The 10,412-nt window shown below is 56.1% G+C and overlaps 1 protein-coding gene across 1 annotated transcript; it reads right to left on the reverse strand.

Annotated features, from left to right (window-relative positions):
• Positions 1-4,146: 4,146 nt before the first annotated feature.
• On the reverse strand, positions 4,147-9,206 carry UBE2S (ubiquitin conjugating enzyme E2 S). The gene is made up of 4 exons (XM_014856682.3): positions 8,673-9,206; positions 7,929-8,076; positions 6,297-6,487; positions 4,147-4,603 (listed from the first exon to the last, which is right to left on the reverse strand). The coding sequence occupies exons 1-4, from the start codon at positions 8,673-8,675 to the stop codon at positions 4,274-4,276; spliced, it is 672 nt and encodes a 223-aa protein (XP_014712168.2). The 5' UTR covers positions 8,676-9,206; the 3' UTR covers positions 4,147-4,273.
• Positions 9,207-10,412: the final 1,206 nt, after the last annotated feature.

Below are 10,412 nucleotides of genomic sequence, written 5' to 3' on the forward strand. Positions count from 1 at the left end.
CTCTCTTACTGCAAACCCAGCATATTTGTTTTAGTGTCTGTGTTTAGTATTTATGGAAGAGATGCAAAAGTAGGGGATCCTGTAACTGGCTTCACAATTTTTCTGTAAATCTAAAACTGTTCTAGAAAAAGTTAAGTGTAGGATCAGCCCAGTGGCGTAGCCGTTAAGTTTGTGTGCCCCACTTCGGCACCCTGGGGTTTGCCCGTTTGGCTCCTGGGCGCGGGCCTAGCACTGCTCGTCAAGCCTTGCTGAGGCGGCATCCCACACCGAAGAAGTAGAAGGACCTACAACTAGAATATACAATTATGTACTGGGGCTTTGGGGAGAAGAAGAAGAAAACAAAAAGAGGAAGATTGGCAACAGATGTTATGCTCAAGGCCAATCTTCCTCACCAAAGAATAGCATACTTAAAAAAAAATATTAGGGGCTGGCCCCGTGGCCGAGTGGTTAAGTTCGTGTGCTCCGCTGCGGCGGCCCAGGGTTCGGATCCTGGGCGCGGACATAGCACTGCTCCTCAGGCCACGTTGAGGCGGCATCCCACATCCCACAACTAGAAGGACGTGCAACTAAGATATACAACTGTGTACAGGGGGGGTTTGGGGAGATAAAAGCAGAAAAAGAAAAGGATTGGCAACAGTTGTTAGCCCAGGTGCCAATCTTTAAAAAAAAAAAAAGTATTAAAAACATACTAAGATATTGTTCACCTCTTAGATTGAGAAAATTCCAAATGTTGGATATAGATCACAGTACTGGCGAGCGTGGAGGAACAAGCACACCATCCATTGCTGACAGTGTAAATTGGGACAAACCCCATGGGGAACAATTTGGCAATACGGGGACAAAATTACAAATGAACGTACCCTTGGGCACAGTAATGTCACTTGTAAGATTTATGCCTTGGATATACTCCCTTGTGTGCCAGTGATCCACATACAAAGGTCATTCCCTCGGGCACTGTCGGTGAGTCTGTCCAGGACGTGTGAAACACACAATGGCACGTCTACACGATGGCATGAGAGGCCGCTAAGAGCAGGAAAGATTGTCAGTGCTCACTCGACTGACTTCCAAGACTTGCTGTCACGTGACAAAGGCAAGATGCGATGTGCTGTGTAGTGGACACTGCTAGTGCGTGAAAATAAAAGGGGGTTGGGCTTCAAAGAGTCTGTTTAAACTTGCTCATATTTGCAGAGAATTTCCTCAGAAAAATACATGAGAACCTAGTGACACTGGTTGTCCCTGATTAAGGGAACTGGGTGTTGGGGAGACAGGAATGAGAGGGAGCTGTTTCTTTGCAGAAATTTTGTCTTTAAAATGAAAAAAAAAATAGTTTTTGCTTTTTGCATGCATGGGGAACATTCACAAATTATTCCGAGCTGTCCTTCCTTAAGACCATATTTGCAGGTTCTAATGTGACCTCTCAGAGGCAGTCAATGCACATGCAAGCCGATACATATGCATCCTACTTAAAACAAAATTAACAAAAAATTAACAAAAATGGTAGCACATCATGTACACCATGTGCTTGTTGCTGTTTTTCACTTAATATATTTTGGAGATTGGTCCGTATCCGTACATAATGAGTATATAGTAGACATGCAGAAAAGTGCCTAAGACATATTTATACACTTAAAAGCATAATTATAAAGCAAGCAGCACCCATGTAACTAACACCAAGTAAAGAAACTGAGGACTACCAGGCCCGCAAAGCCCTCCTGGGCCCCGTGCTGGCCGGAGGTAACCAGAATCCCGAGCTTTATGGAGACATTCTTCACTTGTATAGTTTTACCAAGGGAGGTCTGGATGTTTAGCAGGACGGGTTATTTCTGGCCCTTCTGGGATGGTGGACGAATGTTTAGCAGGACGGCTTATTTCTGGCCCTTCTGGGATGGTGGACGAAGGCATTCAATCTGTCGGTATCTTGTGATTCCTTTGGCTGATGTGACATTTGTGATTCTCCCACACTGCTGGAAGGAGGGAAGGTTGGTGGTTTTTGTGTCATATAGTATTGTTTCCTGAATATACAAGCATGTTGATACTGTTTGCAATTAGGACAAAGGCTGCTTCAAGCCTGTGGCCCGTGCACGAGGGCGCAGAGTAAGCAGGAGTGCGTGCCCTCGCCTTCCGAGGAGTGACACGCGCCCCACCTCTCTCCCACCAGGAGCGCAGGAGCGGCCGCAGCCTACAACCCAGTGGACGCTGGGTCTTGTCAGACTTCATGACTGTTGCCAGGTTCATGGCAGCGTGGCGGCATCAACTTTGGCTTACGGCATTGTCCCAGTTACTGATGAGGACGAGTCTCTTCATGTGTTCGCTAGTCACTGGGATTTCCTTTTCTATGAAGTGTTTGTGCAAGTGCTTCTGCCAACTTCTCTTTTGTGCCGTCTTTTCCTTACCGATTTGTAGGAGCTCTTTACCTATTGTTTGGATTAGTTCTTTTGGGTTCTATGTCTTGCAAATGTCTTCTGTCCCACTGACTCGTCTTTCACTTTAGATAAACAGTAGTTCTTGATTAAAAATTTTTTTAAAATCAACTTCATTGAGATATACTTTACACAAAGTAAAAGGCACCTATTTTAAGTACATAGTTTTATCAGTTTTAACAAATTTATGCACTGGCGCGACCACCACCATAATCAAGATCTGGAATATTGTCACCCCAAAATGTTCCCCATACCCCTGAACACATACAGCCTATGATCTGCTTTGGGCCGCTAGTGATTAATTTAGCCTGTTCTAGAATTTCATGTAAGTGGAATCCAATATTTTGTTCACTTCTGTAAATGGCCTCACTCCTCATATGATACTTCTGAGCTGCATCCGCGTTGTTTGTCTGTCGACATTCTCCTGAGTCGTATTCCACTGTACGAACTCACCAATGTCTTTACCCATTCATCTGTAGGTGAACATTTGGGTTGTTTTGTTTTTGCCTATTACAAAGGAAGCAACTATGAAAATTCATGTATAAATCTTTGTGTAGACATTCTTTTTTTTCATTTTGTTTGTGATCATTTTTGACAGTCTTTGGGACCCAGCACAGAGCCTGGCAGAGGGCAACAAAATCCTGTTGTTATTGGATGAGAAACTGAGTCACAGATGGCTGGCTGGCCTTCTCTGGTCTCTTCCCTTCCCCTTCCCCCCACTGAGCCCCGACACCAGCAGCTTTGCGGCCCTTACCCCGGACCCTCCACAGCAGTCCAAGGTGTACAATGACCGCCAGTCTGCTGTCCTGCAGATGAGAAGCAGGGCAGGGAGGAGGGGCCCTGCCCTCCGGCAGCCGCGGTGTGTGCGGGGAGCTAATCTGCCCCAGGTTCTCCACGCCCCCCCGGGGGGCAGAACCTCTTACTACTTGGGGTTAATCAGGAGCAACAGGGCAGCCTCATCTAGTCAGCTGAGCCCCCAAAAGGACTAGGTCCTTAAGCTGGACATTTGAGGCTTCAGACAGGAAGAAAGGGGCCACAGGGCAAGAACCCCAGCGGCTTCCAGCTGAGAACACCCCCCAGGCCCTACAAGCCCGAGAACCCAAAGCCTCCAACCATGAGCCCGAGGACCCCAGGGAGGAACCTGGCCCAGCGGGTACCTCAACTTCCACTGTGAAGCCTGAGCAGTGACCAGCTGGTCGCGCCCACACTGCCCGCCAACAGAAGCTGTGGGATGGGTGTCGTTTTAGGCCTGGGGTTTGTGGTGGTACCCAGAAATACACATGGGAGATGCTTTGTTGCCCAGAGAAAAAACCAATCTTGAGGCCACAGCTGGATTGGGTGCCATGAGGGAGCAGAAGTTCACCTGTCCAGGACAGACAGACAAGGCAAGAGCCAGGCTCCTCACACTTGTCACCTGGCATTCGGGGCAGGAAGGGACACTGCCAAGCCAACGCCTGCTTGTTTCGGGAGAGAACGAGGGTGGCAGCCATCAGAGCAGGCCCTAGGCCCACCTGCTTCCTACCCCCACTGGAAATGTGACTCCAGACACTCCCCCACCGCCACAGCTCAGACAGAGGTGGCCCCAGACCTCCGACAGCGGGCCTGGTGAGCTGGGGCAGACCCAGTGCTGCGGTCGACACATGGACCAGGGCGCAGATGGTGGTGCCAACTGCCGGGAGCCAGCATGGCTGAGGAGGGTCCTGGGGCATCTGCAAGGCACAGCAGCTGCTTTTCCAACTTTATTTAGAAAAACAAATCCAGGTCCCAGTGCCCCACGCCCTCCCCCACCCCAGCCATAATTTAAATAACTTAGAGACAGAGTTGGGGGTCAGGTGGGGAAGGAGAAAAGCCCGCTACAGCCGCCGCAGTGCCCGCTTCTTGTCCGTCTTTCTCTTGGCCGCCAGCTTCTTATCCCGCTCGCCCGCGTGCTTCTTGGCCATGGGACCCTCAGCCCCTCCTGGGCCTCCGGGGGCCACAGGGTCAGTGGAGGAGGCCGCAGCCGCACCGGCCACGGCCCGGCCGGCCTCAGGCCTCCGGCCGCTGGGCCCGCCGGCGCCGCCGTGGATCTCGGTGAGCAGGCGGGCGCGGGCGGCGTACTCCTCGTAGTTCTCCAGGAGCAGGCGGCCCGCCTCCTCGTTGAGGGCAGACTCGGGGTTAGGGTGGATCAGCAGGCACTTGATGGTCTGTGGGGAGAGGGCCCAGGGTCAGGGGCCAGGCCACCCACGGGCCCCCAACCCTCCCACGGCCAGCGTTGTGGCCTCTGCTCCCAACACCGTGTCCCCACATGGGACATGGTCCAGATCACAGCTGCATCCTTCATCTGTGCTCAGTGTCACCCACGCAGGCCCACTGCACCAGTGGTGAGACTGGGACTGGGGGGAGAGGGATGTGCCCAAGGCCACTCAAGAAGTGAGGGGGACTGTAGGAACTCACATCTGGGCCTGGTTTAAATAGGAATCCAAGTGCAGAGCCACAGACTGGCTGGGCGGACCACACCCAAGAGAAAGGCTCCAAGACATAAGGGGGACTGGTGCCTGAGGGACATCCAGAGGGCGGTCCAGGAAGGGGGCGAGTCCTCCATGCCCCTTCATGGGCCAGATTTAACTGAGGGTAAACTGAGGCCGAGAAGGCACAAACTCCACATCCCAGAGGTGAGACCAGCAGCCCTGGTGGATCCTGACATGGGTCTGCACCAACCAGCGGTGGCCCCTAAGCCATGATGTCTGCCGCACCTCCGCTGTCACTCTAAAAGAGAACCCAGAACATGCCTGGCCTTGAGCAGGTGACATGCCCTCTCTTGCCTGTAAACTGGGGCTGTGGTGACACACGCAAAGCACCTGCCCAGCAGACATCACTGATGATGACCAGGGACCTGATGGCTCCTCAATTCTGACCACTGCACCCCGCCACGGGAGGCCTGGCTGCCCTTCCCGCAGCTCCCTCATTGCTGAGCCGGACACACACCCTGCACTGCGGGCTCTGGGGATCATGGGGGCCACTTGGAGTTACTCTGTGAGCTCATCTCTCATGTCCCCTGACACCACTGTCACCACAGGGAGAGGAGGGAAAGGTTTGGGGTTTCCTTGGAGCTCAGCCCTCCCCTGTGCCCTGCAGGAAACCCCAGTTCTCCATCCTGCCTACCATCTGCCCCAGGGGCTTGTTAGAAATTCAGTTAAAAAAAAAGCCAAGGTTTTTTTTTTTTTTTTTTTTAACTTGTGAGAAGAGTGGGGAGGAAGCAGACGACCTAAATGCTTCAAGTGGCTGGTGGGCACCCTGGGGCATGGGTACAGTCCACGATGTCTCCACCTGGGCTTCAGTGACACCAGGCCCCTCACTCTGTGGGTGCCGTCCCTGTGCTGCAGGGTGTGGAGCAGCACCCCTGGTCTCCACCCACCAGAGGACGTAGCACTCCCAGCTGTGATAATTAAAAATGTCTGGGGGGGGGGCGGGGGCAAAATCACACGTGGTTGAGAAACACTGGTCTATGAAAATACTCTGGAATGACAGTGATGACGGGTGTGGAAGTAAGCTCCGTGACTACCGAAAAACAAGGACCTGTGAAAAACCAAGGACCTGTTCATTTTAGAGCAGTGAATTTTGATCCCATGAATTCTATCTTAAAAGCTCCTAACCAGATGCTTGACTTGTAACTGTCAGAAAACTGACCTGCTAGATGAACCCATCCCTCGTCCCAAGGCACAGGTGCCTGGGCCCGGCACTGCCAATCCTTCCAGGATTTCCCAGAAAAACTGGAAACCTGGATTTTTACACGGTAGCCCCCAATCACTTCACAGTTCATTTTAAGAAAGAAACAACACACGGGGGCTCCCTGGGATGTCCAGGAGGGAGGCGGACCCGGTCCAGCCCAGAACTCACCAGCAGCACATGCCGGATGCCCAGCTCAGCTGCCCAGTCCCTCTTGAGCACGTTGACACAGATCTCACCGTTGGCGCCCACATTGGGGTGGAAGATCTTGGTCAAGAAGTAGCCCTTAGGTGGGGAGGCAGGAAAGTCCTTCCCCAGCAGGAGTTTCATGCGGAAGAGGCCTCCAGCGTATGGGGTCCCCTCTGGAATGCAGAGAGGGGAAATTGGGTCAAGAGGCTCAGCACTCCTAGGTACCCCACAAAACTCCAAAGCATGGTCTCCATGGTGTGGCTGTGAGGCAAGTGCCCTGCTGCCTCCTCCACCAGACTGGGGGGTTCTTGAGAGCAGGACAGGGCTGGGTTCCCGGGGGGCTGCAGGAACCCCCCCAACCCCCTCGAGCTAACCCCCTGACTTGTGTTGCTACCAAGCCCTGGATGCCTCTTCTCTCCCACAGGAAGGCCCCAGTTGTGTACCCCTCCCAAGACGCACAGACACGCACACCTACTTGTCTTCTTGGAAAAACAACTACTTGCAAGCCTCGTGGGTGACTGATGGGACTGTTCTGTCTCCCCGCCACAGTAAACAGGGCTCTCATTCACCCACTTGCTCAGTCAAGGAACCCTGGAGCCATTCCAAACCCATGGCTGGTCCTCCGGCCCCAGTCCCCCCACATCCCACCCATCAGCAGCCTGGGCAGCCGACCTCCAGGTCCCCTCCTGGATCTGACCCCAGCTCCATGTCCAGCTGGACCGGATGCCAGCAGTGGTCGGTGGCTTCCTGCCCAGCCTCCTGTTTCTACCCTCCCTTTGTCCCCACGGAAGTCCAAGGGAACTCTGCAGTGACCCATCACACCTGCTTTAAACCTACCAATGGCTCCCTGTCCAAACTCCTTACAGAGGCCCATGAGTCCCAGAAAATCTATTTCCTAAAAGCTTCCCCAGCCTTCTTCTTTCTTTCTGTTCCTACATTACACCTGCCTTTGGGGACTTTCAATGCCCCAACCCATCGGGGCGTGTCACCATCTCAGGAAGTTTTCCCTGACCACCCCCCCACCCCCGTCCCCACTCGGGACTAGGTTCTTCATTAAACGCTCTTCTAACACCCTGAACGAGTAGCAGAAACATAGTGCATATGGAATACGCTAAATCACCGCGTGATTCAACAGTCTCAGTGTAAGCATTCAGTCACTACTGTCATCTCCCTGAACGCTGCTCTGCCTTGTTCTCTGCTATGTCCCTGACACTCACAGCAAGACAGGGTCTGAGACAGTGTGGCCCATCCTCCAGGTCTTTGCTGATGCTATTCCCACCGCCTGGCACCCTCTTCCCACTCCCACGGAATTCCTACCTGAGGGAACGTAGATGACAGCCTCACCCCAAACCCAGGGAAGGTCCCCATTATATGCCCTCTGGGCAACCAGGATTTCCTCACATTTACAGGAAAATTATACACAATTAATTGTCATCTGTAGTGTCCTGCCCTGCAGCCTGCAAGCACCATGAGGCTAAGAGGTGTGCTGTCCCGTCTACCACTGCGTCCCCAGCGCCTGGCAGTCCAGCTTATAATGAGAGCTTCCTATTCTTGATCTAAGGATGACGAGGAATCTAGAAGGCGTGCCTCTTCCTCTTTGGTTCTCACACTCACCAGGGCCCTCGATGGTGACCTGCAAGTCTGTGAGGTCCTCCTCGTTGGGAAAAACCTTGATGCCATCTGGCGGGTCAGCGGTCAGCGTTGTCACCTCCTTGTATACCAGGCGGATGATGTGGGGGGGCAGGTTCTCCACGTTGGAGTTCTGGTCACCGGAGAGAAGACAGTGAGTGGCCAGCAGAGCCCGGATCCAGGATAGGGTGGCCGCCCTGGTCTTGACTCTGCAGTCCCAGGCTGTCAATCATGCCTGGGTTCCCAGACCCCTCACCCAGGATGCTTTAGGCAGCGGTGCCAGGCTGATCTCCCACCAGAAATGGGGGCAGATCTCCGAGCGGGCTTGCGGATGGCTCCACCTTCCCCAGAAGCCCCCAAAGCCCGCTGTAGCCCCACATGGGCCACCGATGGTTCCGGGTCGGCAGAGGCCAGGCCTGGTCCCCTTCCCCATCTAACCTTGGCAAAACCATCCTGGAAACCCCAACTCTGGTCTGGGGATGGCGGCGGAGCGTCCTTACTCTCGTAACACCCACGGGCGGGCCACAAAGCCCGCAACTCTCCTCAGGGCTCAGCCGGGCCTTCCCCTCCCGCCCCGCCTCCACGAAGGCCCTTGGGCCCATCCCCGGCCCAGGACCCCCGCACAGGCCCTCCAAGCCGCTAGGCCGCCGGCGCGAAGCTCCTGAGACCCCGCCTCCTCCTCCAGGGGGGCCCACGACAGCCCCTCCCGGGCCTGGCTGCCGCGCTCACCATGACTGCGGCCGGCCGGGGGCGGGTCCCCCCGGCCCCCTTCCTGCGTTCTCCGGGCCGCCGGCCGGGGCGGGGGGCCCAACTACTGACGTTGCGGCCCTAGCGAGGCACCGGCGGCCCCGCTCCGCTCCCGGCTGCTTCCGAAACACGCAGCGAACAGCGCCCAAAGCTCCCACCGCCCCGGGTGCCCGGCCGCACTGAGCCGGCGGCGCGCGCACCCCCGCCCTTTTATAGCCACCCGCAGGCCCCGCCCCGCTGCGGCCTCGGAGCGCCGCGCCTCGACCCGTGACGTCAGCGCGCACGATCCTCGGCGTTCAGCGCGTTTGCACCTTTCCCGCAAGCAGAGGGCAGAAGCGGGAGAAGTTGGGGAGGGGGGCACAAGGCGGGTCGGCCAATAGGGGCGCGCAGGGGTCGAGGAGGGGGCCCTAGAGAACGGAAGGGCTGAGACGGGGAAGCAGAGAGGAAAGGGATGCAAGAGGCGACGCGACCGTTGATTGGGCTGTTTGAATGAGACGCCACCACTGCCCAGTACGCGCGCGCGCCCTGACGCCCAGGAAATCGCGCACGCGACTAACGGTCGGCTTGGGAGCCTGGGCGGGGCGAGAGGAGGCGGGACTTGGGGGGTTTAAACGGATGATGGAAGGCACTCCGGCCAATAGGGACGCGCAATCGTGGACCGGCGTCACGAGGCTCGCACGGGCCAATCCTTGACGGAGAAGGGATTGCCAAGGGGGTGGGAGCAGTGGAGAACGACCAATGGGGGCTCGGCCTAGCGCGGGCCAAGCCGATCGCAGCCAACGAAATTCGTTGGTTTTTGTATATGCAAATGAGGCGTACACCGCCTCTCGTGCCCTCTCCTCAGCGGGTGGTGGGGTTGGGCGCTGGGGATCGATCTAAATTTTTCTACGAGGCGCCATTTTGTGCTGAGAATGACCTGTGACCTGTGTCCTGGGTTGCTGAGGTTCAAACACCAGTCAGCACGGCCTCGAAGGCTTGGACCTCTGTCCCCGGCCAGACGTCAGTCACGACGCCGGGCCTCAGTTTCCTCCTGTGGGAAATGGGCGCGGGGATCCCTCATGATGACCGAGAAAGAAGAAGGAAGAGTCCCCAGGCCCTCTTCGCGGCCCGGCCCGGCCCGTGATTGACCCGCGGCCCCCAGCCGGCCAGGCCCTCACTGGCACTCAGTTTCCCTGTGTGGGAAATGGACACACCGCGGCCTCAGGCCTCAGTTAGTGAAGTGGTCCTGCCTCTGCCTCCTCCCGGGGCGGCCCTGTGCTGGTGCCCAGCGAGGAGGAGGACTGGAAGCGGAAGTGGCCTCCCGGGCTCGTGTGCGGCCGTCTCAGGCCCTCGGCTCAGCTAGGTGCGGCCCGGCTTGGCCACAGCGTCCTGCAAAGGCGCGTGGCTGCCAGCTTCCCCTCATTGGGCCTCGGCTTCCGGGACAGGAGGCGGGGACGTGTGAGACCCCGCCGCTGCAGTCGTATAATAGAGAGCTCGCGTGGGGTCCGCCCTCACGCCGCACCCGGAACCTCAGCCTGCTGCGAGCGGACGCTTCCGGCCGGTGGAACAGACAGGGACCTTGAAGGATGGGCGTCCAGTGACTTGTCCAGGGCCCCCCACCCCGGCTGGGACCAGACAGAGGTGGTAGTCAAGCTCTGTCTCAAAAACCCGCCCAACAGCCACGACGATGGTGAGAATAATGGTGGTTATTTATTCCGTGCCTGCCGGGTGCCAGGCGCGGTT

This window comes from Equus asinus, chromosome 26 (assembly GCF_041296235.1).
Source record: "Equus asinus isolate D_3611 breed Donkey chromosome 26, EquAss-T2T_v2, whole genome shotgun sequence".
In the NCBI taxonomy this organism is placed as follows: domain Eukaryota; kingdom Metazoa; phylum Chordata; class Mammalia; order Perissodactyla; family Equidae; genus Equus; species Equus asinus.